The 27,660-nt window shown below is 50.7% G+C and overlaps 3 protein-coding genes across 9 annotated transcripts in view; 1 reads left to right on the forward strand and 2 right to left on the reverse strand.

Moving 5' to 3' along the window:
- LOC114235287 (adenylate cyclase type 10-like) overlaps positions 1-5,805 on the forward strand; it is a 44,586-nt gene extending 38,781 nt beyond the window's left edge. For 3 of the 5 annotated variants that reach the window (XM_028161165.2, XM_054722426.1, XM_054722427.1), the window contains exons 26-32: positions 2,195-2,399; positions 2,485-2,581; positions 3,239-3,357; positions 3,617-3,734; positions 4,176-4,374; positions 4,901-5,114; positions 5,616-5,805. In XM_028161165.2, the coding sequence (XP_028016966.2) occupies positions 2,195-2,399; positions 2,485-2,581; positions 3,239-3,357; positions 3,617-3,734; positions 4,176-4,374; positions 4,901-5,114; positions 5,616-5,713 (1,050 nt within the window). In that variant the 3' untranslated portion in view covers positions 5,714-5,805. The other 2 variants (XM_054722425.1, XM_054722428.1) reach the window with 2 other exon arrangements.
- Positions 5,806-15,190: 9,385 nt separating this feature from the next.
- Positions 15,191-19,026, reverse strand: TREML1 (triggering receptor expressed on myeloid cells like 1). Of its 2 annotated transcripts, XM_054722433.1 has the most exons (6): positions 18,974-19,026; positions 18,454-18,786; positions 16,887-16,989; positions 16,422-16,507; positions 15,852-15,904; positions 15,191-15,502 (listed from the first exon to the last, which is right to left on the reverse strand). In XM_054722433.1, exons 1-6 carry the CDS (start codon positions 19,014-19,016, stop codon positions 15,191-15,193), a joined length of 930 nt encoding a protein of 309 aa, XP_054578408.1. In that variant the 5' UTR covers positions 19,017-19,026. The 2 variants fall into 2 exon arrangements, with proteins under 2 accessions (XP_054578408.1, XP_054578409.1); XM_054722434.1 differs by lacking the exon at positions 18,454-18,786 and having other exon boundaries at positions 16,887-16,993; positions 18,978-19,016.
- A 2,939-nt stretch (positions 19,027-21,965) lies between these two features.
- Positions 21,966-27,660, reverse strand: TREM2 (triggering receptor expressed on myeloid cells 2). Of its 2 annotated transcripts, XM_008152018.3 has the most exons (6): positions 27,643-27,660; positions 27,184-27,287; positions 24,738-25,088; positions 23,155-23,245; positions 22,271-22,464; positions 21,966-22,164 (listed from the first exon to the last, which is right to left on the reverse strand). In XM_008152018.3, the coding sequence occupies exons 2-6, from the start codon at positions 27,221-27,223 to the stop codon at positions 22,148-22,150; spliced, it is 693 nt and encodes a 230-aa protein (XP_008150240.3). In that variant the 5' UTR covers positions 27,224-27,287; positions 27,643-27,660; the 3' UTR covers positions 21,966-22,147. The 2 variants fall into 2 exon arrangements, with proteins under 2 accessions (XP_008150240.3, XP_054578209.1); XM_054722234.1 differs by lacking the exon at positions 27,643-27,660 and having other exon boundaries at positions 22,271-22,392; positions 27,184-27,331.

A 27,660-nucleotide genomic window follows, 5' to 3' on the forward strand; every position in this document is an offset into this window, starting at 1 on the left:
GAAACCTAAAATGCTAGGGAGACAGACGCTGCCAAGTTCCTGCGTTTTGCATGGTTCCACAATAACCCACATTTAATAGGAAGCCACTGATCATGGGTTTGAGCATGGTTTCTCAACTTTATAGATGGGTTTTCCAGGCATGAAGCCGCCTGTGAACTTGCTGAACTGAATGTAGAACTGTGTGTGTGTGTTCAAAAGAGCATTTGGGGAGTGGCAGGAGGTCGGGAAGGAGTCATAGCTTTCATCAGATTCTCAAAGAAGTTCATGATCTAAAAAAAAAAAAAAAAGGATTTGAATTGCTAACTTAGGAAAAAGAAGGAAGAGAAGTATGTCTTCCTAATTTTAGCGCCCCCCCCCCCCCACCTCTCTCTCATACATTTGTCCAACAAATATTTGATGAACACCTATTAGGTCCTGGCACTGATCTTGGTTTCAGGGAAACAAATAATAGAAAAGTGAAATATATGATATGTTAGGTGATAATAAATGCCATGGAGAAAAAATAAGTGGAGGCAGGGGGACCTGGGGTTCTAGGAGTGGTGGGTGCAGTTTTAAATAAGGCAGTCAGGGAAAGCCTCACCGAGCAGGTAACATTTGGGCAAATATCTGAAGAAGGCGAGAAAGTAAGCCGCATGGCTATCTGGGAGAAGAGTGTAAGGCAGAGGGCACAGTGAATGCATGAGGCATGCCCTCTATGTTTGAGGAACAGTGAGGAGCCAGTGTGACTGGAGGGGAAGGAGGGAAGGAGAGAGAGGAAGGAGATGAGTCAGAGGAAGGGGTGGGTGGCAGATCCTGCAGGCCTTATAGGCCACTGTAGTGGTTTCAGCCTTTATTGTAAAGGAGATGGAAAGCCTTAGAAGAGGAATGATAGAATAATCTTATATTTTAATAAGATTATTCTGGCTGCCATATTGAAAATAAACTGAAAGGGGCAAGAGAGGAAGCTGGGAGACCAGTTAGGAGGCTATTACAATACCACAGTCAAGAGATGGTTGGCTTGGCTTATGGTGGCAGAGGAAGTGGGGAGGAGTGGTATTCTGTGAAGAGAGAGCCAATGGGATTCACTCACAGATTAATTCCAGGATGTGAGAGAAAAGTGTCAAGGATAATCCCAGGATTTGCAATGTGGACTTCCAGAGGGATAAAAATGCTCTTAATTGGGATGGGGAAGTCTGTAGAAGGAACAGATTTGGGGGAAGACTGGCTGCAAGGTTTTGGACAGATTTAATTTGAGATGCCAGCTGAAACCGGTTTGGCTCAGTGGATAGAGCGTCAGCCTGCAGATTGAAAGGTCCCAGGTTCAATTCCGGTCATGGGCATGTACCTTGGTTGCGGGCACATCCCCAGTAGTGGGTGTGCAGGAGGCAGCTGATCGATGTTTCTCTCTCATCAATGTTTCTAGCTCTCTATCCCTCTCCCTTCCTCTCTGTAAAAAAAATCAATAAAAAATATATATATTTTAAAAATAAATAAACTATAATTTGAGATGCCCATTAGACATCCAGGTGGAGATGTTGTGTAGGCAGTTGAATATACAACTGTGGGTTCATGAGAGAGGTCTAGGCTGGGAATAGAAATAGGGAATCATCAGTGTATAAATGGTATTTAAAGCCATGAAATTCAGTGAGATCACCCAGAGAATGAGAAAAGGTCCAAGGGCTAAGTTATTAGCTCCAGTGTGAAGAGGTCAGAGCCATAAGGAGAAACCAGCACAAGAACCTGAGAAGTTGCCAGAGATACAGGAGGAAGAGAGCGTGGTGTCCTGAAGGCCTATTGAAAACTATTTTGAGAAGAGAGTCATCAACTATGTCAGATGTGCACATAGTTATACCAGGGACCTCGCAGCAATGCTGAAGAGCTCCAAAGAGCAAAAATCGGAAACCTTAATTAGAGACAACACAGATGAGGTTTGGCCAGTGTTCTAAAAGGGCAAGTCTGGGATTGGAGAAAAAGAAGAGGGGCAGGTTGAGAAAATGGGTTGTCTAATGAACAGGCAGTGAGAATAATCAGACGTGTAAGGGTGAGAAGAAGTATGTCTTCATAGCTGAAGTGGAGGTGAGTGGTAGGGACACCAGGAGTCCTGAACGAATGAGCAGCATGGCACCAGTGTGGGCACTTATGCAGCAGTGGGACGGGATGGAATGTAGTGTAAATGTACAATCAGAATATTTTGCCCTATGCTGTTGCCCCGCAGGTTGTCTCTACCTACGTGGCCCTCTCCCAGTTCTCCCAGAACGTGGGTGACAGGGAGAAGTGGCTGCACTGCGAACAAATGGCCATTCAGAAAAGCAGCCTATGTTGGTTCTCCAGAGAGGGGTTGTTGGCCACAGCGCAGCTCATGCAGACCTTGGCCTACACCAAGCTCTGTCTCGGCCACCTTGACGTCTCCATCAAGCTGGGTAATGGGGCTTGGGGCCGGTGGGCCTGAGGCTTTCAGAGAGGCCAGACTCACAGCCAGACCTCACAATGCTCTTACCTCCTTAGGTTTTCAAGCTCATGAGATGTGCGGGCACCTCAGGAAACCAGCTCTGGAGAATCTGGTTCTCTCAGTTCTCTTTAGATCTGCATTTCTCAAGAAGAAGTATTAAGATCATTTTTTTTTTCTATTCATGCTTAAGAGGGGAGGGGATGATCTCCCATAGAAGATGAAATGAGAAGAGACAGCTGTTCATTCCCACAGCTGTCTCCTCTCCTATTACTACAGGAAGCACTGTCATAGGTGTGGGGGTCAGCAGTGGGAAGCACAGTCTGAGCTCCTTTTTTATAATTTTTTTCTTCATTTTATTTTTTTCCATGTTCATTTATCCCCCTATACCCTCTTCTACCTCCATCCATGCCCCCCTACTCCCCACTCCCACAATCACCACACCACACTGTTGTCTGTGTCCATGGACTTCTCTCTCTCTCTCTCTCTCTCTCTCTCTCTCTCTCTCTCTCTCTTTCTCTCTCTCTCTCTCTCTCTCTCTCTCTCTCTCTCTCTCTCTCTCTCTCTCTCTCTCTTCCTTTAGGGGGGTAGAGAATTACAGTAGTTCAAGACCCTGGAAACTGTCTTAGAGGCATTTTCCCACTTGTTTGCTTAGAGAGAGCTCTGGTCCAGGTACAGATGCTCTCTGTATAAATGGAGCTGTGGCGAGGAGGTGCACGGGATGTTAGGCTGCTTGGAAGGTATAAGATCCCTCCTGTCCTACACTGTGCTCCCCACTCCCTAGCTGGTCCCAGTGGCTCTGTCTCTTGGCAGATTTGATCTGTGTGTCCATGTGTTGGACAGTCAGTGGGCGCTCATTTCCCAGGGTCATGATATCCTTGGCCTGGCCTGCTTCTATTCCGCTTGCTTAGATCTGCTGCTCTACGGAAAAGGTAAATCCTGTGCATGGCTCTTTTGTACTCCTGAGGGATTCAGACCTTAGATGGGGCCCGAGGTTGGGAACACAGGCAGTCATGAGCTGGCCCCTGGCGTGGCCTCTGCTCCCAGCTCCTGGCTCTGCCAAGTCTAGGAACCACATTGTGATTCAGGGGTGTCTGCCTTACATATATCTCCTCCACTGTACCACACACCTTCGAAACCAGTTCCTACATGGACAACTTCTAGTAGCCTGGCTACCTTCTCTGTCCACAGGATTGCTGTGCCGGCCCTTTGAAGAGTGTCTACGTTTCATTCAATACTATGAGCACAGCTGCGTGCTAACCTCTCAGAGCAATGTCATGCTGGGGGTCCACTCCTCTCTGGCCATGTGGTAATGTGTGGTGCCAGTCTTACTCCGGGTCTATGGGGAAGGGTAGAAATTTAAGGACCCATGAAGTCATTATTTCACATCTCTGACCCTCTTCTAAATACTGTTATCTCCCATCTTCATCTTATTAGAAGAGATCTTCTTTTCTTTTTTTTCCTCAATAGGTCTAGGCTTATATATAGGTTGACGGTTAAGTTTGGGGTTACATGTAAGTGCTAGATAACCCATGGCAAGGCTGAATATCAATAGTCTCCTTTTAAGTCTTGCATGCGACTTACATGCAAGAAAGTAACTTGTATGCGAATTAGTAACCTTGGCCACTTTCCAGTATCACAATTCTCACTATCAAGGAGGTCTCAGAGCCTTAAAAAAATGACGCCTCTATGAAATAGCCATGGTTAGTAATCGGGACAGAGCTCAGAGCTGCAATGTTTTTCCCTCCAGGTTTGCCCAGGACTCACAGTGGGACCTGTTTGAGTACCACTTCTCCAAGGCTCGCCAGTTGGTGAAAAGAACCAATGCCTCACTGTTTGGTTCACATGGCTTTGTCCGGTTCCTAGAGTGCCATGTGCTGATGTTACAGAAAGTGCCCGGGGGCGTCTTCATGCACATTCCCCCAGAGACTCCGAGTCAAGTCTTAAAGGTACCTGTTCTCTACTGTCCTTCAGCTAACAGTTAAGGTATAGTTTGACCCTGTGATACTCTTTCGGCCACCTGCATCTGTCCCTTACTCTTCTCTTTGTTGCCTGTTTCTTTTGTCCCCTTGAATCCTTTTCTCCCTCCACCGAGAAAGTCTTTCTGCCTATCTCACGTACCCTCCCAGATATTCTTGCACATAGATCAGGACTGAATCACAAAGGCAGGAGAAACCTTTGCACACCTACTGCCCAACACCATTGAAACGTTAACCATCAGTCCTTCTCAGTGGACCAGTTCTGGCAAGTCTGTAATTTGGCACATCTCCCTACAGCTCTGCTTTCTGCATCTAAGACATTCTAGTTCCTCTGTTCAAACCAACTTTCTGTGCCTACTTTGCCACCAATAACTTGTCCTTGTTCCCCCAGCCTGAGTGAGTGTGCTGAGTGCGGGCTGTTGTAAGTGCTGATAGAGTGGGGTGGAGAGAGGGAAAGTGCTAATCCCTGAGTTAATGGACCCTCCTTTCCTTTCAGTACTTTAAGGAGTTCTTCTCTCGATGTGTGACCTGCCCTGTCTATCACCGGTGGGTCTCTGAGCTGAAAGCCTCTGTAATGAGATATGGAAAGAGAGAAGTCCTGTCCTTGACTAACATCATCAGGCCTTTGGACACCTGCTTCACCAGGATTTGGATAGAGGGAGAATTCCTGGAGGAAAATAAATCCTTTGATGGAAATTTAGCAATACAGAGTAAGCATTCCTTCCTGGAACCCTTGTCTGAGAGACACAAAGAACAGTCTCCGATTCCTACTCACAAGCAGCCAAAGGCTTCACCTCCAAAGTAAGAAGGGACACACAGGTGTAAGGAGTTAGTCCTTGCTCCAGAGGTAATTACTGTCTTCTCACAAGTCCTAGGCCCAGCCTAGACCCATTGCTACTTAATGTAAGAGCCTCTCCCAGGCTTTTGCTTCAGCGTCTAGAATCCTTAAGTGTAGGAAATTCCTCCTCGGTACCAGCTTACACAAGATTGTTCCCTTGAAGGTCACTAAGGGAGAACGAAGGCCTTAGAAATCACAGTGTAATGTCTGGGAAGATAAATGGTAAGATATAGATAAGAGAAAGAGGAGAGGGAATATAGTATCTTGCCTCAGGGCCCAGCAAATCGTCTCTTTTTACAGGGTCATGAGTTAAATCTGTATTTGCTGAGACTATTCTTTGTGTTTGTGATCTTCTTTATGTTCCTGGTTCCAGGGTTTGACAGAGTGACTGATGTCAAGGAGAACAGGGATGAAGAAGAAATTCAAGAATGTAATATTAAAACCAAAAAAAATCATCTGAAGGGATCATGATTCTCTTATTGTATATAACACAAAGAAATGCCTCAAGTTCTCCTTTTTAAGATACTGTATATTTTAATAAAAGCCTGTGTTTCTGGCCCTCACTGGTTTGGCTCAGTGGATAGAGTGTCGACCTGCGGATTGAAGGATCCTGGGTTCCATTCTGGTCAAGGGCAATTGCCTGTATTGCCCGCTGGATCCCTAGTGGGGGGCATGCAGGAGGCAGCCGATTAATGATTCTCTCTCATCATTGATGTTTCTATCTCTCTTCCTCTTCCATCCTCTCTGAAATCAATAAAAATATATATCTATACTAGTAAAAGGGTAATATGCTAATTATACTGTGTTAACTGGCCATCTTCCAGACGTCTGACTTGCTTCTGGACAAAGCCATGGTGGTGGGGGCCTAGGCAGAGGCAGTTAGGGGCAATCAGGGCAGCAGGGGAGAGCAGTTGTGGGTGAGATCAAGCCAGCATGGGGAGGGCATTTAGGGGCGATCAGGCAGGCAGAGGCAGGGGCGAGATCAGGCCTGCAGGGGAGGGCCATTGGGGGCAACCAGGCCTGCAGGGGAGAGCAGTTAGGGACAATCAGGCAGGCAGGCAGAGAGGTTAGGGGCAATCAGGCAAGCAGACAGAGGGGTTAGGGGCAATTAGGCAGGCAGGCAGAGGCAGTTAGGGGCAATCAGGCAGGCAGGCAGGTGAGCGGTTAGGAGCCAGCAGTCCCAGATTTGTGAGAGCAATGTCCCCGAAGGGGTCCCCATTGGAGAGGGATCAGGATGGGCTGAGGGACCCCCGGCCCTGTGCATGAATTTTGTGCACCAGGCCACTAGTATCTACACTAATAAAAGAGAAAGATGCAAATTGACCATACCTTCGCGATGCCCAACAGCCAATCAGGAGTGAGTATGCAAATTAACCAAGAAAGATGGTGGGTTAATTTGCATACACAGGTTCCAAGCACCCGGGGGTGGGGCATTCCACACCATCCCAGCAGCTCCGCGCCTCTGGGCAGCATGGGAAGTCAGAAAGGCAGCTCTGGGCCAGAGCAAAGGCAGAAAGGTGCTGGCAGCCAGGGGAAGGAAGGCCCATTCTTGCACGAATCTTCATGCATTGGGCCTCTAGTATTTATAAAAAAGCCTGTGTTTCTGAAGCATGAAATTTAGATCTTTCTTAACTCTGGACTGTCATTTGCACAACTGTAGAGAAATTAAAACTGGGATAGGTCAGAGGTCTGGGATGCTTTCCGATGAACTGATTCCATCACAGATAAGGTAGGATCCATTAGCAGTCAGGAAACAGCCCTAATGAAGAGGTTGTCATTACAAAGGAAGGCTGGCAATGTGGGTGCTTTGGTGCTGACCACTTTTGGCACAGGTGTGGAAATGGCTGCTAAGAAACCAAGGAATGCCTTGGCTCAGTGGATAGAGCGTTGGCCTGCGGACTGAAGGGTCCCGGGTTCGATTCTGGTCAAGGGCTCATGCCTGGGTTGCAGGCTCAGTCCCCAGTGGGGGGGCGTGTGGAAGGTGGCTGATCAATGATTCTCTTTTATCATTGATGTTTCTATCTCTCCCTCTCCCTTACTCTCTGAAATAAATAAAAAGAAAACAAAAAAGAAACGAAGGAATCTTGAGAGGTACACAGTAGGAATTTGTTTTTTCTTTGTGGTGTATAATTTGGGCATTTCCATGAGAAACTGAAATTGCTAGAGGGTATATGACTCCAGCTCTTTTCTTTATTCTCCCCTTTTGGAGCTGCTGTCTTTGGCCTTTATCTGTTTGATGGTCTTTCTTCCACAGAGTATGACCTTCCCACTGATTTTTATGCTTATAACTCAATCATCTAGTGTTCATAAAGTCAGTTAACTAATGTTATGATAGCTACCATTTATCCTTCACTCTGTGCTTGAAATACATTCTTTAAATCCTCATATCAATTCTGTGAAGCAAGTATTTTTATTACTCCCATTTTATAGATGAAGAAGCTGAAGCTTAGAAAGGTTTTGCTCTAAGAAACAGCCACAAAATAGTGCAGCTGGAATTCTAACTCCAATTTAATTCCAGAGTTTATGCTCTTAACCACTAGGCTCACTGGCTTTCCTGGGACCTAGCCTATAGTCAGCTACCCTGCGCCCAGGCTTCAGTATTCTGTTCAAATGACCACAGTCAGAACTTTAAGGATGTTGGGGAAAGGGAGGCCTGGACTTTTAAATTGTCCTGTCTAGTCTACACATACCCTCCGCCCTCCTCTTGTTACCCTTCCCCTCCCCATCCACTCCCCTCTTGTTTCCCTTCCATTTTTCCACCCTTACCCCCTGCTTCCTTTCTCCTCTTCTACTCCTTTAAATTTCTGGGAGGCAGTATAGAGTAGTGGTCAGGAGCAAGGACTCTGAGCCAGGCAGCCTGAGTCAAATTTTAACTGCTACATATTAGCTGTGTTACTTTCGTCATGTAATTTATTTTCTTTATGCTTCACTTTCCTTTTCTGTAACGAAGGATTAAAAAGATTGTCATTGTGAAGATTAAATACATATAAAGTGCTAGAACAGTGCCTGGCACATAGTAGGCACTCAAGAGATGTTAGCTGTTATTATCGATTTAATTTTTCTATTTAAAAATAGATAATACATATATGTGGTACAAAATTTAAAGAACAAAAGTATATAAGGGTGAAAGTTTCCCATTCCTGTCCTCCAGCCACCAGTTTCCCTCCCCAGAGCTGATGTGTGTTACCCTTCCAGTGTGTTCTTGCAGACGTATTCTATGCACATGCAAGCTACGGTATATATTTGCTGCACCCTTCTTTCCCACAACGGTACTAATAAGACATTGCTCTTTCCTTTTTTACATTTATTTCCCCTTTGGAAATTTTTAAAAGAATTTTATTGAAAATGGGAACATCTTTAATAGTGTAAACAATAAAAATGAAGTTTAAAAAAATCCAAACCCCTTCATCGTTCTTTATCTCAAATTCCATCATAGCATATTCTTGATCAATAACTCAAAACAACAGAAAGACAATGAAGAACAAAGAACAAAGGAAATCTGTAATTTTTATGCTAAAAAAGTAACAAATTTTAGCCCTGGCCAGTGTGGCTCAGTTGGTTGGAGAGTCATTCTGTACCCAAAAGGTATGGGTTCAATTCGTGGTCAGGGTGCATGTGGGAGGCAACCGATCTCTCTCTCTCTCTCTCTCTCAAATCAATAAAAAATAAAAAGTACATTAATTAATTAAAAAGTAACAAATTTTATACCACTCTTTACCACCTTTTATATTCTGAAGTTTATTCTCCACATACACACAATAATTTGTTTGATATTGTAATAACATTGATTAGAAACCAACAAAGGTTTACTTCTACCTGCTACAAACTAGCAATATAATCTTACATAAGATATTGAACCACTTTAATGAAAGTATTAGTTTAAAAGGTTATAATTACTAACATGTGAATGAAGTGAACTTTCTTGATGAGTTTTTGTTGAATTTTATCAAGCCTTTTTATCATCTATGCAGATGTAGTTATGTTTCTTTTCCTTATTCATTTGATGTGTTATATCATGGTAATGTTTTCTAACAGTAAACTATTTTTAAAGAGGAGAAAAACGAATTTTATTGAGATAAAATTCAGCCTTTCAAGGTGTACAATTTAGTACATCACAATGCTGTGCAGCCATCACCACTAAGTCCAGAACATTGGTAGCACCCCAAGAAAGGAATTCAGTGCCCATTAGTAGTCACTCCTCAGGCCCCCTTACCCAGACTCCTAGGTTTGGATTATTCATTGCTAGTGTCTAGAAATAAAACTGATTTTTATATATTGATTTTGTACCCTAAAACTTTTCTGAACTCATTTACTTAAGTTTTTTTTTTTTGTGTGTGTGTGTGTGTGTGTGTGTGTGTGTGGATTCCTTAGAATTTTCTATGTACAAGATTATGTTCTGTAAATAGAGATAATTTTACTTCTTCCTTTCCAATCTGGATGTCTTTTATTTCCTTTTCTTGCCTTATTGCATTTGCTAGACCTCTAGTACAATGTTGAATACAAGTGGCAAGAATTAACATTCTTATTGTTCTCAACCTTAGGGGGAAAGCTTTAAGTATGGTGTTAGCTGTGAGTGTTTGTAAATACCTTTTATCAGGTTAAGAAAATTTCCTGATAGTTTGTTGAATGTTTTTATCATAACAGGGTGTTGAATGTTTGTTGAATGTTTTTATCATAACAGGGTGTTGAATTCTGTCAAATGCTTTTTCTTCATCTATTGAAATGACCATGTGGTTTTTGGTCCTTTTCATGGCATAAACTAGTAACCCTTTCTATTTGTTTCTCCATCTTCTTTTATTGGTATTTTGTTGAGGATTTTTGGGTCTACATTCATAAGGGATGTTTTCTTATGATCTCTTTGTCTAGTTTGTGCATCATGGTAAAACTGGCTTCATAGAATGAGTTGGGAAGTATTCCTTTCTTTTCTATTTTTTGGAAGAGTTTGTAAAGGACTGGTTTTAAAATTCTTTCAGTATTTGGTAGAATTCACCAGTGAAGCCATCTGAGCCTGGGTTTCTCTTTGTGGGACTTTTTAAAATTAATTAAACCTCAACTTGTTAATAGTCTATTCAGATTTTCTATTTCCTCTTGAGTGAGTTTTAGTAACTTGTGTCTTTCTAGGAATTTGTCTATTTCATCTAGATTATCTAATTTGTTGGTATACAGTTGTTCATAGTATTCCTTATAGTCCTTTTTTATCTCATAAGGTCAGTAGTTCTTCCTCCACTTGCATTCCTAATTTTGTAATTTGAGTCTTCTCTCTTTTTCTTGGCCAGTCGAGCTAAATTTGTTACTTTGGTTGATCTTTTCAATGGGTCTTAAAAACAGAGAGAAAGAGAGACATAGGTGTGAGAGAGAAACTTTGCTCAGTTGCCTCCCACATGTGCCCCAACCAGGAATGGAACCCAAAACCTAGGTATGTGCCCTGACTGGGAATCAAACCCACAACCTTTTAGTGTACAGAATGATGCTCCAACCAACTGAGCTACCTGTCCAGGGCATTAAGAAATGTTTTATTTTTTTACATATTTGTTAGTTTCCAAAGTTATTTATAACTTCATTCCATTGTGGTCAGAAGACATACTTTGTATGATTTCAATTTTTAAATTTATTGAGACTTATTTATGGTCAAACATATGATCTGTCCTGGAGAATACTGCATGCATATGCTGTTGTTAGAGCATTTTACAGATGTCTGTTAGATCTAGTTGATTTATGATGTTCATGTCTACCTTGTTGATATTCCACTTAACTTGTTCTATCCATTATTGAAAACTAGAGGCCCGGTGCATGAAAGTTCATGCACTGGAGGGGGGGTCCCTCAGCCCAGCCTTCCCCCTCTCACAGTATGGGAGCCCTCAGGGGCGGGAGGCGACCCGGCAATCAGGGGAAGGCAACGCCCCCATAACACCTCTGCTGCTGCCACTGCCGGCAGCGCAAGCCTCGGCCATCCCTGGTTACCTGACCTTTGGGCGGCCCTGGGCGGCTAGGCAGCTGCCATCCGAGGCTTTCCTGTGCCTTGGGCCAGCCCTGGGTGGCTGGGGCACTGAGGGGACTGGGGGAGTCCGGAGGCAGGCACGTGGAGCGGCTAGACCTGCCTGGGGGCAGGCCTGGCCATACTTCATGCCTGCAGCCCCAGTGGGGCTGAGGGAACTGGATGCCGCCATCTTGTGGCTGTGGGCAACGCCATCTTTGAGGGCGTGGCATTCAATTAGCATACTCCCTCCTTATTGGCTGTGGGTGTGACAGTCAATTAGCATATTCCCTCTTTATTAGATAGAACTAGAGGCCTGGTGCACAAAATTCGTGCACAGAGGGAGGTTGTCCCTCAGCCCAGTCTGTACCCTCTCCAATATGGGACCCCTTGAGGGATGTCCGACTGCCCACCGGGATCGGGCCTAAATGGGCAGTCAGACATCTCTCTTACAATCCAGGACTGCTGGCTCCCAACTGCTTGCCTGCCTGCCTTCCTGATTGCCCCTAACTGCTTCTGCCTGCCAGCCTGATCACCCCCTAACCACTCTGCTGCCAGCCTGTTTGCCAACTTCCCTCCTCTGCTGGCCTGGTTACCCCTAACTTCCCTCTCCTTCAGGGTTGATCACCTCCAACTGCCCTCCCTTGCAGGCTTGGTCCCTCTCAACTGCCCTCCCTTGCAGGCCGGGTGCCTCCCAACTGCCCTCTCCTGCTGGCCATCTTGTGGTGGCCATCTTGTGTCCACATGTGGGCAGGATCTTTGACCACATGGGGGCAGCGATATTGTGTGTTGCAGTGATGATCAATCTGCATATTACTCTTTTATTAGATAGGATAGAGGCCTGGTACAGGGGTGGGGGCCAGCTGGTTTGCCCTGAAGGGTGTCCCGGATCAGGTGGGGGTTCCCTTGGGGCGTGGGGCAGCCTGAGCGAGGGGCCTGTGGTGGTTTGCAGGCCAGCCACGCCCCCTGGCAACCCAAGTGGAGGCCCTGGTATCTGGAATTTATTTTCCTTCTATAATTGAAACTTTGTAGCCTGGCGCGGAGCCAAGCCTGGGGCTCCCTCCACAATGGCAGCCATTTGTGTTGGGGTTATAATTGAAACTTTGTTGCCTTAAGCGGGTGGTCCCGGCCAGGGTGTGCGGAAAGCTTTGCTTCCCCTGTTGCCGGTGGCAACCCTGGCCTGCTCTCTCAAGCTCCATTCTTCCGCCATTTGTTTGAATTTGTTTACCTTCTATAATTGAAACTTTGTAGCTTGAGTGGAGGCTTAGGCCTGGCAAGGGCAGGCAGAAAGCTTGGCTTCCTCTGTTACCTAGGAAACCTTGCTCTCTGTGGCTGTAGCCATCTTGGTTTGGGTTAATTTGCATACTCACTCTGATTGGATGGGGGTGTGGCTTGTGGGTGTGTCGGAGGTATGGTCAATTTGCATATTTGTCTATTATTAGATAGGATGGGATTCAACTATTACTGTTTGTCTATTTTTCCCTTCAGTTCTGTCAGTTTTTGCTTCAAGTATTTTGAAATTTTGTTAGAAACGTATATTTATATTATTACTAGAGGCCAGATGCACAAAATTTGTGCACGGGGTGGGGTCCCTCTGCCCAGCCTGCACCCTCTCGCAATCTGGGACTCCTCAGGGGATGTCCGACTACCAGTTTAGGCCTGATCAGTCGGACTGGCAGTTGGACATGCCTCTCGAAAGCCAGGATCGCTGGCTCCTAATCCCTGGCCTGCCTGCCTGCCTGCCTGATTGCCCCTAACCACTAGCCTGTTTGCCTGATCGCCCCTAACCACTCACCTGCCTGCCTGATCACCACTAACTACTCACCTGCCTACCTGATCTCCCCTAACTGCTCGCCTTCCTGCCTGTTTCCCCTAACCACTTCTGCCTGCCTGCCTGATCATCCCTAACCACTCACCTGCCTGCCTGATCACACTTAACCACCTCTGCCTCGGCCCCACTGCTGCGGCTTCGTCTGGAAGGACTTCCGGAATGATGTCCGGAAGGTCATTTGGCTGTCCTGTCTAATTAGTATATTATACTTTTATTGTTATAGATATCTTCTTGATGGATTGACTCCAACATCATTAGAAACTGTACTTCTTTGGTTACTGGTAAAAATTTTTGTCTTAAAATCGATTTGATCTGATATTAATATAGTCACTCCAACTCTCTTTAACTAGTTTGCAGGATATGTTTTTCCATCCTTTTACTTCCAACCAACATGTGTTTTTTAATCTAAAATTTGTCTCCTATAGTCAGCATATAGTTGGATCATGTAGTTTTTAATTCGTCTGCCAATCTCTGTCTTTTAATTGGAATGTTTAATCTGTTTATATTCAATGTAATTACTCATAAGGTAGGATTTATGTCTGCCATCATATGTTTTCTATTTGTCTTATTTCACCTCTATTTCACCACTGTCTTTTGTTATATTAAATAGGTACTTTTAATTTTATTTTATTTTTAATTCCTTTATCATGAGCAATGATGGAATTAATGTATTTCCCTTCTCTCCTTCCCTCTTCTCCCCCAGCCAGTTGATCCTCTTCCTTAGTATTTTCCTTTGTACTGCTAAATACGCTTTTGCTTCTGTCGGGTTCAGAAAAGTTCAAAATACATTTAGGTCAGGGTGAGTTTTATCCAGAAGAGTTCTTTTTAGACTTCTTTCTGCCCTTTCCCCTCATTCTCCCCCGACCTGGCAAGTCCTCAGTCATCTTAGCCAGGGGACAATGAGGGCTTAGTTGATTGGTGGACTGTTGCCTCCACAAGGGTCAGAAGTAAATTTAGGTTCTGTCACAGACTAGACTCTATCAGGAACACTCAGAACATCCTGTCAGAGCTCCCTAAAAATAGCACCACTGGGCTTACACAGCTGGAGCCCAGGGCACAGCCCTGCTCTGGCCCTTCTCCTGAGGTGCCTAGACCAAGCTAGGGCCCCTCCAGATGGTGGCAACTCTTTATGCCTAGCTCTCCGTGATGATAAGAAAACTGGGTTCCTGAGCAACCTCCTCCTTTCCACTTAAGTCTCTCATCTCAATATGGGCAAAGGTTTTCAAATTGAACTGTTTCGGGAGAAATCCTAGCAGAGGTCTTAAAGGCCCTCCACCCCCGGCCTAGATTAGCTTTCATTTGTATTTAACCATGTCCACAGCCTTACCGTCCACACCTCCCTCCCCCATGCCTTTTCTCCACTGGGCTCTTCCCAAGCTCCCGAGTTCTGGCCAAAGGGAATAGTGCTGGATAGCCACCCAGAGAGAGAGAGAGAGAGAGGCAGCTCTGCTCAAGGTCGGCACAGACCCTTCTCTCCTGGCATTTGAAAATCCAGGAATAATATTGATGCATATTTCCATTTCTGTCCTTATTCCTGTTTCTTTTCAGCCCCCTCTCTCACACCCCATCTGTCCTGGGTCTCCTTTAATCATTATCCCCCTCCTCTCATATATTGTCACATCAGAAGATGTCACTTGTTTGCAAGGTGTACAGCAGGAGCAGAAAATATGTCTAGCCTCAAGGAAATGAATCTATACTTTTAGGTATCATGAGAAAGGTGGGAAATACTTTTGAAAAAGCCTTCTTTGTGCCCCTTGAATTCAACTGCACTGCCATGTCTAGAGCAGGGAATGAAGCCCCCGCCCCCGGCAGGACAGGCACCAACTCAAGTCTTTTCAGTTCACAGGCCATGTAAGTAGTCAGACTCAGGCCCTTCCTTTCCCCTCAACCATCAAGAGCGCATAGATCATCATTTAGAGTTTATTTAGCCCAGTGGTGTAATGGCAGAGGTGCCAGCGTGGGAGGCTTCCCCAAGAGACCCAGGTCACACCAATCATCACTTTGCAGGTCAGAAGTCAAGACGTTAGATTGGACCCTAAAGTCCCTAGTTGCCCTGATGCACTGAGGACGTAGGGCACGGGCTGGCTGGTGGACGCACAGAAAGAACCTGTGGTCTCTGTGAGCACACCGTGTGGTGAGCAGCTCAGCTGGGCGGAGTCTGGCCGTGAGGAGGATCCTGCGCTGGCTCCCGGGACGGCCCTCCCGCCCTGTCCCCTCCAGGGAAGATGACTGTGGCATACGTCACAGGCTTGGAGCAGCTCAGGACCTTAGGAGGCAGTGGGGGTGATGAGGATGGGGCTGGAGCTGGGGGTTTCCTTGACGGGGGCTCAAGAGATAGGTTGCTATAGGTAGTGCTGTCAAAGGAAGGTGGCGAGTCGAGCCTGACGTAGGGTACGTCCGATGGCACATCTACAGCCAGTCCAGAGTCATCGGTGTGGACCACTGAGGAGAGCGCCTGTAAGAAAGCAGGCAAATCGGGCAGAGCACGCCTCCCTCAGCCCCAGCTCCCTGGGCGAAGCCTCTGTCTCCGGAATCCTGAATATGTCAGCGGGCAAGAGGACTCCTTGAAGATTTTTAGGTCCCAAGTTTTTACCCAAGTCTGGGAAAGTGGGACCATGCATCAATGTTATTCCTTGGCAGGACAAAGGATTTTCAAATTTTCCAAGGACCATTAGGAAAATGGTTTGGACCCCAACTGGGTCGCAGTCCTCCCTCCACCCCATCAACCTGGGACCTCTCAGGGAGCCTGGCTGGCAGAGAGTCTGGGGAAATTGGCTGGGAGCCGGCAGAGGCCTCCTTCTTACCATGCCCGGACCTCTGCTGCTCTGGGATTGGCCAGGGACGCTACGCCTGTTCCCTGGTAACACAGAGGACAGCAGCACCGTCTGCCCCTGTGCCGGCTCAGAGCCCAGCCCTCACCCCCTCAGAAACCTCAGGCTCACCTTCCCCACTCCCACCACTGAACCTTTCCCCCTCGGACCCACAGCCCCGCCCAGCCTGCCCTGACTCCCACCCACCTGCTGCTTCCACAGCTCCCGGCCAAACCTGCCTGGACCCCCACCCCCTCCCCAACTCCAGAGCCCTTTCCCCACCTCTCCAGTCCCCTGTCCCCAGTCCCACTCCCCCACCCTCTCCAGTGCCTGTCTTCCCCAGGCCTGCTTCCACTGAACTCCTTCCTCCCCTCCCCGCTCAGGGAGTTAGGTGGCCACTGAGCCACCTCCGAGCTCTGCCCTCAGGGTCTGAGGAACTCCCCGGTCTGGAGACCTTGCCACTACCTCTGTAAGGGCAGACCTAGATTCCCGGCCTTGTCTACAAGACCGGCTGATAGGCCCAGGGGGGGCCACGCTGGGATAGAAGAATGGACCACTACCTACCTTTCCTTCTGGCCACCACAGCAAACAGCACCACCGCCACCACCAGCAAGCTCAGCAGGAGCACAGAGCCCCAGATCAAGGGGATGCTGCGGGACACGAAGGGGCAGGTGAGCTTGGCCCTGACCTCGCTGGGAGCTGCTGGCCAGGACTCCTGAGCAGTGGCTCAGGGGCAGTTCTTGGTGAGCCATGGTTGGGAGAAGGAGGTTTTTGGAATGGAGTGAGGAGGACAGGCTTGGGCGGGGCAGACTAGAGACATTATCGAGGGGGGATGGCTGTGGACCCCGAGGGATAAAGGAACCGTTGTTGAACCCAATGAAGAGGTCTGTCTGTCTGTCTAGCTACCTGATCAGAAGTTCCCCAGGAAAGGAAGGAAGCATAGGGTACCCTTTGATTTACTCCGGGGCTCTGAACAATCCGTAAGCCCACCTCCACCCTTGTCCCAGCCACCCAGGGTCCCATCTGTACCTCGTCTCATGCTGGCTGGGCTCCAGAGGGCTGGCACTGCCGAGGGGGGATGCGGAGGGGTCGTCAGTCCCACTGCCAACCTTGTAAAACTCGTCTTCCTCCTCTTCCTCCGTCAGGCCAGGAGCTGAGTCAGAAGGAATATTTAATGAGCACATACCCGCTGTGGGCAGGGCTCACGGTCCTGTGGGGTGAGCGGTGAGTGCGGGGCGGGGAGGAGGGAACTGAGGAGAAAGGAACACAAAGAAGGGGCTGGGTGTTCCTTAGGGGCATGCACTCTGGGCGCCAGGGGATGGCATTCCTTATGCTTCACCTGACCGTGACTATGCCACTTCCCCCCTGCTCCAGCGCCCACCCGCTTCCCCTGCATGGCTTTACACGGGCTCCGCACAACCTGCGAGGCCTCTCCACACCCCTGCCAGCTCGTGGCCCCTGCAGGCCACTGAGCCACCTCCGGGCCTGGGTCAGCCCGAAGGTGAAACACGCCAACTGACCTTGCTGGGGGACCTGCTCGGTCCCCGAGACTCAGTTTGGTGACAACGTGCTCAACTGAGGGAGGTAGCAGTGGCTCCTCTGAGCCTGGTGATCTGCCTTGGGAGCCTGGCCAGTCCATCTAGAGCAGTGGTTCTCCACCTTCCTAATGCCGCGGCCCTTTAATACAGCTCCTCATGTTGTGGTGACCCCCAACCATAAAGTTATTTTCGTTGCTACTTCATCACTGTAATTTTGCTACTGTTAATGAATCGTAATGTAAATATCTGTGTTTTCCAGTGGTCTTAGGCGACCCTGCTAGCGGTTCTCAACCTGTGGGTCTCGCGGTTGAGAACCGCTGCTGTAGAGCCTAAAACCATCGGAAAACAGATATTTTCACAACAGCCTATCTTACTGGGGGAAAAAAATTTAACACTTTAAATTGTTCTTTAAATCAATGCTTAGATGTTAGATAGCTGTAGGCTTTGTAAAAATAAAGTGCTTTCCCCACTGAAGTTAGGGTTGAGAAAATTAGCTTAAATACTGAGGACACTTTAGGACTGGATGGGTTGGGGTAGTTGAGGCATTGCACGTACCCCTCCTGTGGGTGAGCAGGTACTGGGTGCTCCATGAGGACTGACTTAGAGAATTAAGTAAGATATTTCAGGCCATCAAACCCATTATTACAGGAATTTTTAAAAACCTGATGATATAAAAGAGTAATTCAAGTCGATACGCCTGAATTAAAACTTTGTTTAAAACATTTCTGTGAAGAAAAAAAAAAATAACCTCATTCTCCTTGGAATGCTGGCCCAGGAGGCCACGGCCTTGGGTGCGGAAGAGGCCACGTTCCTGGGGGACCGGCCTGTGCAGGAGGGGGAGGGGCTGCACTGGCTGTTTTATCTCAGATGCTCACCCAGTTTGGTTTCCGCTCCCTGCGGAGCTGTCAGGAGGCTGTCTCCTCCCAAGTCCTCTTTCCCAGCGGCCCGCACCCTCAAGGACCCAGGGGCCGCAGGTGGGAGTGGGGAGGGCAGGTCTGAGGTGCGGTGATGTTGACGATGTGGGATAGGTAACTCACCTGCTGGGATAGGTAACTCACCTGCCGGGAGGACCTCCAGATCCACCCTGTGCACTGTCTGGGGCCCAGCGGCGGCCTCCACCATGCAGCCATACTCCCCGGCATCCTCCTCCCTCAGGGAGGTCATCTCTACCTGCAGCAGGCCACTCCCCATGTCCGTGAGGAAGGTGCGGCTGTGCCCTGGGGCTCTGCGGTCCACCGCTGAGGACGCCAAGGGCTGGCACCTCTCCGTCAAGAACCGGCACCACACCTTCCGAGCCCTGCCGTCCTGGGGTCGGTAGAGACACTGCACCCGGATGGAGCCGCCCACCCGCGCCTGCAGCACCTCGGGGAGGCTGCCAGCGGAGCCCTGGCCTAGGGAAGGAAAGGATGAAGGGATGTTAGGTAGGCGCTGGGGGAACCTCCCAGCCCACCCACTGGCCTAGGGGCACAGGGACCCCTCAGGGCCTTACACACGGTATTGTTGCCACATCATGTCAATTATTTCTAGGCATGGAGCAGGGTATAGGGGGCCCAGAATTCGGCAGCTTCTGAACCTCACCTGCTAGTCCCAGGAGCAGCAGCAGGAGCAGGTTGGGACCCATCGCTGGGCTGGGAGATGTTGGCTGGGGCCTTGCTGGGCACTGACACAGCACTCCCCTGGGGCAGGAAACATCTGCCTCGGTCACGTGGGGCTCTCGGTGACCAGGGGGTGGGAGACAGACACTGGTGGGGCCCCCATGGGTGGGGATAAGGAGTGCCTCCCAACCCTGGTTGGCTCAGTGCTCAGGAACGGACCCGAAGACAGGGCTGGGCAGGGCAGGCTGGGCCCAGCTAAGGAATAAGCAGGAAGATGAAGGAAGCTGGAGGGCGTTAGGGAAGGAGGAAAGATGACTTTGGGGTCTTCCAAATACAGGATCTGAGGATGCAGAACTGGGAGGGACAGACGGAGTGTCCTTCCCAGGGTCTCAGGCCTTCTGGTCCTAATTTCTGTGTGAGTGTCCCCACCCCAGCTCTCAGGCGATTGTCCTTCTCCTGAGGTCCCACCTCACGACAGGAAGTCCCACCTGATGTGGGCGGGGCCTGTCTTGTTTATTCCACTGAGAGACCTTTTCACTGTGGCCCCACTCTTTCAGTTCTGGGAAGTGCACTGTTTCTTTGATAATTACTTCCCGGGTTTTCTCCAACCCCCCCCCCCTTTTTTTTTTCTGGAACTCCTTAATTAGTTGGATATGGAACCTAATGCATTCATCTCATTTTCATACCCTTTCTCTCTTATCTTCCTTCTCTTTTGGTCCATTTCATTCTGATTTCTGAAAGATAGCCTCATCTTTTTCTTCCATCCCTTCTATTACTGGCTTTTAAGGTTTTATATTTTAGTGTTCTTCACTCACCAGATTTCCTGTTCTCCAAGCAGTTCTTCATTATATCACACTTTGTCTCAGGAATGCACTACCCTCTCTGCTGGGGAGACAGTTCTTTGTAAAGAGGTTCCCATTCCTGCCTGGCCTGGGCCTCCTGAGCGCGGGCCGACCAGGGTGTCCAGGTGAGTGAGTAGCGAACACGCCGAGAGACAGTCTCAGCTCCAACGAGGTTTGCTTCCGTCCTCTCCTCCCTCACTGGGAAAGGTGGGGTGGTTTCGTTTTGTTTAAATTTTATTTTTCACCTGCAGTTTACATTCCACATTATTTTGTCGCCGGGTGGGTAATTGTTTGGTTTTCAGTAGAAGAGGACCCTGAGCCTCAGGAGTTAGGTACTTGCTTAAAGTTTCTTAGTAGGAGGCAAAGCTGAGGTTTGAAACCAAAGTACCTGACCCCCTTCAGCCCAGGGTGCCCCCAGAGGGCCCAATGGCGAGGAGAGGTTCGCCCGCCGGGCAGCCTCCCTGCCATCTCATTGGTGCCTGGGGAGGGGCAGCCAGGAGGTGGAACCAGGCTCAGTTTGGGCTCCACTCGGTCTGTTCTGTCCTGCCCTGCCTGGGGACGTGAGGAGGAAGTTTCCCGTGCCGAGTCAGAGGCCAGGGAAACAGATGGGACCAGTGGAGCCGCCTCGTGGGGAGCGGGCGGGGCGGGGCTCTGACTCTGCATCAGGGGTTCAGAACCCCAGGCGCCCAGCCCTGGTTAGCGGCAAAGCAGCCACGTGGCCGAGGGCACGAGCTCCTGCCCCGGGATGTGAAGGATGCCTTTCCTCCCCAGCGGCCCTCCCCGGGGTGGTCTCAGCCAGGGCTCCCCTTCGCTCGTGGCCTGGGTGGGTGTGCGTACTGAAGAGAGCTGAGACTCACCTCCCACAGTGCTGCCTCTGACCACCTTTGTTTATTTCCGCCCATTTAAGTTGTACATTTAATGTGCACCACTCAATGGCTTTTAGGACCCTCACAATTTTAGGACGTTGTCATCACCCCAGAAAGAAGACCCACATCCCTTAGCACAGTCACTCCCCACCCCCAACAACTGCTAATCTACTTCCTGTCTGTGGATTTGCCTTTTCTGGACATTTCACAGCAATGGATCGTACCACTTGGTGACTGGCCGCATGCGCTGGTCATAATGTTTTGAAGGTTCCTCCACGTTGTAGCGTGTCAGCGCTTCATTCCTATTGTCACATAATATTCCATTGTATGGATGTATTTTACTAGTTGGCGGACATTTGGGTTATTTCTCCTCTTGGCCACTGGGAACAGCGCTGTTGTGAGCTCTGTGTACAGGTGTGTGTGTGGACGTGTGTTTTCTTCTGCTGTGTTTCTCGCAGGGCGTCGCTGTGTCCTGTGGTGATGCTCCTGTAACTGTTGGAGTGTCCCGACCACCTCTAGAACGGCACCGGCCCGGCCCTCCCAGGACCCCTGACCGCTGACCGACTTGTCTCCTGTCTGCCTCCTCTCCCCTCCATTAGAACCGGGCTCCTCATGGGCCGACATCAGTGCCTGTTCTGTTTGCTCTGTGTCTCCAATGCCTGGCACAGGGAAGATCTGTGGAATAAATAAATGACTGAGCTGGAGGAAAGGGCACCTTGAATGCCAAGTGCAATTGGATTTCCAGGCTCTACCGGGACCTCTGGGTAACCCTCGCCCTTGTGAGCCTCAGTTTCCCTTCTGTGCAATGAGGGGCTTTAGTCAGGAGTTTCCGGTTCTGGGGTGCTGCCCTCTGTGACTCAGGTCCTGGAGGGGAAGTAGGGTGATGAGAGCACAGCTCCAGGGAGAAGAAGGGACGAGTCAGCTGGGAGCTGGATGGACTCGGGGGGGGGGGGGGGGGGGTAGGGAGGAGGGGCCTGGGCAGGGAGGCCATCAGTAGTCCGAGGGAACTATGGACGGGAGGCAAGAGGAGGAGAGGAAGATGCGGCTAGAGAAATTCCAGAGGAGACATGACTGGGCAGTTGGCTCTAGGAAAGGGAGAGGAAGAACAGAAAGATTGCCCAATGAGCCAGCCGCTTTTCCTCATCGAGATTTATTCTCCTAACCCTGAAGCAAAAGAGAACTTCAGGATGCTCCAAACAACCAGTTAAACGTGAAGTCTCAGCTTTATTTGTGAGAATGTTTGCTGTCCATGCCACACACACACACACACACACACACACACACACACACACACACACACAGCCCTGGGGCCCGGGGAAGCAGAATGCAGGCAAAATGGTGTTTTGCCAAAGCAGAACCAGGAGTCTTGGTAGCTGAGGGGTGAGTGCACAGGCAGGGTGTTCCCTGCAGACTTCTCCAGGTGTCTTGTCCACATGGGGTCCTCTCCTCTCAGGTGTCTCTCAGCTCTGCAACACACGGAGTCCTCACACACCCCTCTCAGCCACCACGCCCTCTCTCCCCACCTCGCCCTCTCTGCCCCATTTGCCCAGCCGTACTGCTCTCCAAGCTCACCTGTCAGAGTCTGGAGCTCGTCACCTGGGTCATGGCCACAGTCAGGCTCACTGGCCGGGGGTGTTCCCCGTTTCTGCCCATGCCAGGCCACAGCCCAGAGGGCGCTGGCTGCTAGCAGCTTGCTGAGAAAGACGCAGGCCAGGAGGAAAAGGATGGAGGTGGGTGGAAAGGGGATCTCCTCTTCCGGGAGGCTCCTTGGAGAACAAGGAGAGCATGTGGGAGGCCTTGGGGTGGCCTCAGAGAAGAATGGGGAGACACCAGGAGCTTCCCGGGGCTTAGAGTACCCCCACCCCCACCACCCACCGCTGGGATGGAGCTCTGTGGGGCTCGGGAAGCCTGTATTCAGGAGACCTGAGTTCTAGGCCGGGTCTGCCTGCCAAGTGCATTGCAACACATCACCTCCCCCGCTGCACAGTGTCTGCCGTACGTGATGGATGGTATGAGATGTGTGAGCACATGGAGGGGCACACGTGTGCTCCATGGTTATATTAACATGTTTAATACCAGTACACAGACAGGAACCAATCAGAACTGATTCTGGTCCCATCAAAGGAGCGGATCTGGGGACCCAGTTTTGTACTGAAGCACTAAAACTTCACTGTTGCTGGATTGTGGGGGTGTCCTGGGGCTGCCAGGGGTGCAAGGGCTGACCTTTCAGGATTCTTGGGGCCACAGCTATTTACAAACTCTTGTGAAAGAATTTCAATGTTTTAGCGCCTTGCAGTCACGCCAACCCACACAGGCCGGCAGCTGTTTAGACAGAACCATCCCCCGCCCTTCACACTCTGACTGCCTTGGACTCTAGCCTGGGACCTGCAGGCCCCACCCCCTGGCCCTCTGCTGGGCGGGGTCTTCGGGATCTTAGGGGAGACCTGTCACTGTACCTGGAGATGCTGTGCTCCACCTGGGTGTCCTCAAAGCTCTGGGACTGCTCGGGGGTCCAGAGCTCACCGGGGTCCTGGCCATCGAGGGGGTCTGTGGAGACAGAGCCGGTGACCCTGGGGAGGACCTCCTGGGCGGGTGAGGCCTGTGTGGATCGAGTTGGTAAGCCCCTGAGCCTCCGCTCCCTCGCCTGTGAAGTGGGGCAGTTAGGAGCCCTCCGCAACACCAGTGCTGCGGATTCAGTGCGACATCCTTCGCAGTGCCACCACCTCCCAGGGCTCAGGAACTCTCGGGGTCTTCAGGAAGATCACGCGGAATAATGGATGTATTTGCAAGTCCTGCGTGAACTGCCAAGCCACCAGCCTTGGATTATTGTTATTATTATTATCATTGTTCTGCCACCCTCTAGGGCAGTGATGGGCAACCTTTTGAGCTTGGTGTGTCAAACTTCACCAAAAAACTGAGCATAACTCCGGTAGTGTGTCACTTTGAGGAAAAAACTAACTCCAAGACTCTAGTCGCAAATGTTTCATCCTCAGGAGCAGCAAAGGTTTCATCCTCGGCATGCGGCCGCGTGTCATCAGAAATGGCTACGCGTGTCAGTGCTGACACGCGTGTCATAGGTTCGCCATCACTGCTCTAGGGCGTCGGCTGGGCCTTAGACCCAGATAAGGCTGAAATGTCGTGTCCTCACCCCCTACTCCCTCTTCCCACTTAGAAAGGTGGTGAAATTGGGGCTTGGGGTCTGGGGCAGGCCGTGCCCCCAAGCTCCCCACCTTAGACAAATAGGACCCTGGAACCTCATTTCCATGATAAGGGACATGCTGGGGGAGGAGCTGGGAAGAAGAGAGTCAGAAAAGGAATGGTAACCCCAATCTTTCCCCCCCCTGCCCAGCAGAGGCTTCCCTGGAGGGTATCCCCCAGGCAAAGCTCGGGGTGGGGAGGACCTGGGCAGCCCTGCAGTGAGGATGGCAGACAGTTCAGCAGCCGGAGGCTGGGGCATGGCTTTCAAAACCTCCCCCCCACCCCCGCCCACCCCACCCCCCGCCCCCAGCACCTTTGACTCTGCATCACCTGTGTGCTCACAGGAGCCCTAGGTCAGCAGAACTGTCATCATCATCCACTTAAAGATGAGGAATCACAGAGGTGTGCACGCTGCCCAGGGACACAGAGTCCCTTTCTGCACCTGCCTGTTTTCCTGCACCTGGTTGGAGCTTAATTTATGCTGGTAGGTCCTCTGGGTGGTTGGGTGAGGGAATTCAGGAATCTCCTCCTACTCCTTCCGGACCCCCTACCTGTGCACTTCCCACCCGATGGGCATGGATAAAGCCGTTTGGGGAAGCAGGACCTCAGATGGTGCCTTGTGCGAATCAGAGAGGGGTCCTTCCCTTCGGTGTATGCAGGGGCGTGGCCTGGACCGAGGAGCCGGGTGGGACTGTGGCTCCTGGTGCAGTGAGCAGCCCGCACGGCCACCCACGGTGGCCTCCCAGGGCCCCCGGACCGCAGAGGGGTGTCCTGTGCACAGACACCAAGGGCAGGAGCCCCGGTCTGAGGACCTCCAAGGGGCCGCCCGCTGCCCACTCACCGGCCAGCACCTCCACCAGGACCTTCCAGAGGGTGTCGGCCTCGCTCCCACGGAGGCTCTGGCACTGGTAGAGGCCAGCGTCGTGGGCTTGGAGGTTCCGCAGCGTGACGGTGAGCGTGCCGCCCAGGGCATCGTCCGTGACGGCCGTGCTCCCGTTCCGCATCTTCAGGAAGGACAGCAGCCACGAGCTGTGGGTGCTGACCACCTGCTGGCACGGGCCCTCTGCACCCAGCTGGCGGCACCAGGCCTTGCGTCGCCCCCAGTGCTTCCGGGAGTCATAGGGGCAGGACACCCGCAGGGACTGGCCTGCCAGGCCCCGGAACACCGTGGTGTTGAGGCCTCGGGACAGCTCTGGGGAGGAGACATTCGTTCACTCTTCCACCCATTTATCAAATAGTTACTGAACACCTACTATGTGCCGTAGGAGACATTCGTTCACTCTTCCACTAACTTATCAAATAGTTACTGAACACCTACTATGTGCCGTAGGAGACATTCGTTCACTCTTCCACTAACTTATCAAATAGTTACTGAACACCTACTATGTGCCATAGGAGACATTCGTTCACTCTTCCACTCATTTATCAAATAGTTACTGAACACCTACTATGTGCCATAGGAGACATTCGTTCACTCTTCCACTAACTTATCAAATAGTTACTGAACACCTACTATGTGCCATAGGAGACATTCGTTCACTCTTCCACTCATTTATCAAATAGTTACTGAACACCTACTATGTGCCGTAGGAGACATTCGTTCACTCTTCCACTAATTTATCAAATAGTTACTGAACACCTACTATGTGCCGTAGGAGACATTCGTTCACTCTTCCACTAACTTATCAAATAGTTACTGAACACCTACTATGTGCCGTAGGAGACATTCGTTCACTCTTCCACTAACTTATCAAATAGTTACTGAACACCTACTATGTGCCTTGAACCAAAGAGACAGAAATCCTGCCCTCACAGGCTCGGGTTCTTCTAGAATTTGGAGGAAGGTGGCGCAGCCCAGGCTGTGTTTATGGCAAATTGGGAGCCATGAAACCTGCGTCCCGGGTCTGCCTCTCTCATCAGGACAGAGGAGTCGGTGGGGTTGTGGCCCGTGTGCAGGGAGCAGCCGCACAGCCACCCAGTGGCCCCGGTGGGGCTTTCCCTGGCAGCCCCAAGGCTGGTTCTGCTGAAGAAGTAACTGACCCCTGGCCCTGCTTCCAAAAACACCCGGTCTCTACGTTCCCGCCGGGTCTCTGCACATCTTCTCCCATCACAGGAAACGAGGCTCCTCGCCCCACTCCATCTCAAGAGAGACGCCTGGTGACGCTCTCGGGCCTGGGGCTGCTCCCACGGGGGCTGGGCAGCACCCCACGCTGGCCACGCTGTTCCCGTGCCACTGCCCACGCTGGCCCCGCTCCGCGCTCTGCTCTTTCTGACCTTTAGCTCCGGCTTCCCTATTTCTGCGGCTCTGTTCCCCTTTCAGGAAGGACTCGTCTCAGAGTTATTTTTGGGGAGACACGAGGCTGCTATTTTGGGGTCCTCCTTGGGGTGGGGGAGAGGGGCTCAGAGCACCCATCCACTCCCAGGGCAGGGGCTGCCTGGGAGTCACCCAGAGCCCTCTGCCTCAATTCCCCTCTCGGTCCTTCTCCCTTCACCCCATCTTCAACCATACTGGACAGAAACTTGAAAGAGAGGATTGGGGAGCTGGTGGCCCGCCTTTTGGAGCCAGAGAAACCTGGCGAGCAGTGGCCCCTCCACACGTCTTTCCATTCACCCCTCTGCTCTAGGCCGGCCGTCCCCCCCCACCCCCCCCCCCTCCTCCGCGCCACCCCAGCTGATAAACGGCAGGAGCCAGTCTCCATCGGGACAGTCTCCCCACCCAGGTTTGCCTGTTGTTCTGGGGGAGTGAGAGGCACCCTTCCCCCAAGGAGGAAAGGCAGTTGTGGGCCAGAACCAGGGTGTCAATCCCCCCAGCTCACAGACAGGGATATTTGCCCCCCTCACCTCCCACCCAGGTGAGGACGAAAGGACCTTCTGAGCCCAGGAGGGGGCACCCAAAGGACACGAATCTCAGCCCCAGGTTCTCTCCTCTCCTCTCCCCACTGCCACTCCTCTGGGGCTAGTCATATGCTGAAATGGTTCATAAGTTTCGGGGCTCTTGCCAGTGCCCCCAGACTTCCCCAGCCACTAGCTAGTGCTGGAGATGGCCCTATCAGAACTCCTTCCCCTCCCACGTGGCCAGAACCCGCCAGCCTTCACACCTGCGCCTGCATAGAGTCTGACTGCGGGCCCTGATCCCCGGGAGGGAGGGAGAGCAGGAGGATGTGGGGCGGCGGGCAGAGAGGGGACTTGCACCTCCTTCACCCAGTGCTCCCCCCCCCCCCCCCACCTGCCATGTACTCCAGGCAGGGGAAGGAAAGAAGCCCTCCGCGGGGCAGGGCGGGGACTACCTGTGACGGAGAGCAGGAAGAGCAGCCGGAGGGGTCCCATGGCAGCCTGCCCTGGCAGAGGCGGACGCAGAGTGCCTTGTGCAAGATCCCGTCTTTCCCTTGAACTGCAGAAAGGAGAGGGTCGGGCAGTCAGGCGCTGCCCACAGGAACTGGCTCCTGGCGGTTGAGCAATAGTCAGGACTGGGGTCTGGCCTTATGATTCAGGGAGGGGTGGCGGGTAGAGGAGGAGAGGAGAGGAGAGGAGGTCGCTGTCCCGTCCTCATAGCTGGGCTCAGGCCCTCCTCCAGGGTCTCTACCTGCATCCTCCGGTTCCAGCCTTGCAAGGGGTGCAGACGTGTCTCCTCTTGGAAGGACCCGCCCCAGCCCCTCTAGTCCTTCCTTCTGGCTGGCGTCCCCGCAGTGTGGAGCGTGATGAACTCAGCCTGGAGCCAGACTTTGTGGCTTTAGGTCACTTCTTACCTCCTGTGTGTGCAGGCA

The sequence above is a fragment of the Eptesicus fuscus genome, chromosome 10 (assembly GCF_027574615.1).
Source record: "Eptesicus fuscus isolate TK198812 chromosome 10, DD_ASM_mEF_20220401, whole genome shotgun sequence".
NCBI lineage: Eukaryota > Metazoa > Chordata > Mammalia > Chiroptera > Vespertilionidae > Eptesicus > Eptesicus fuscus.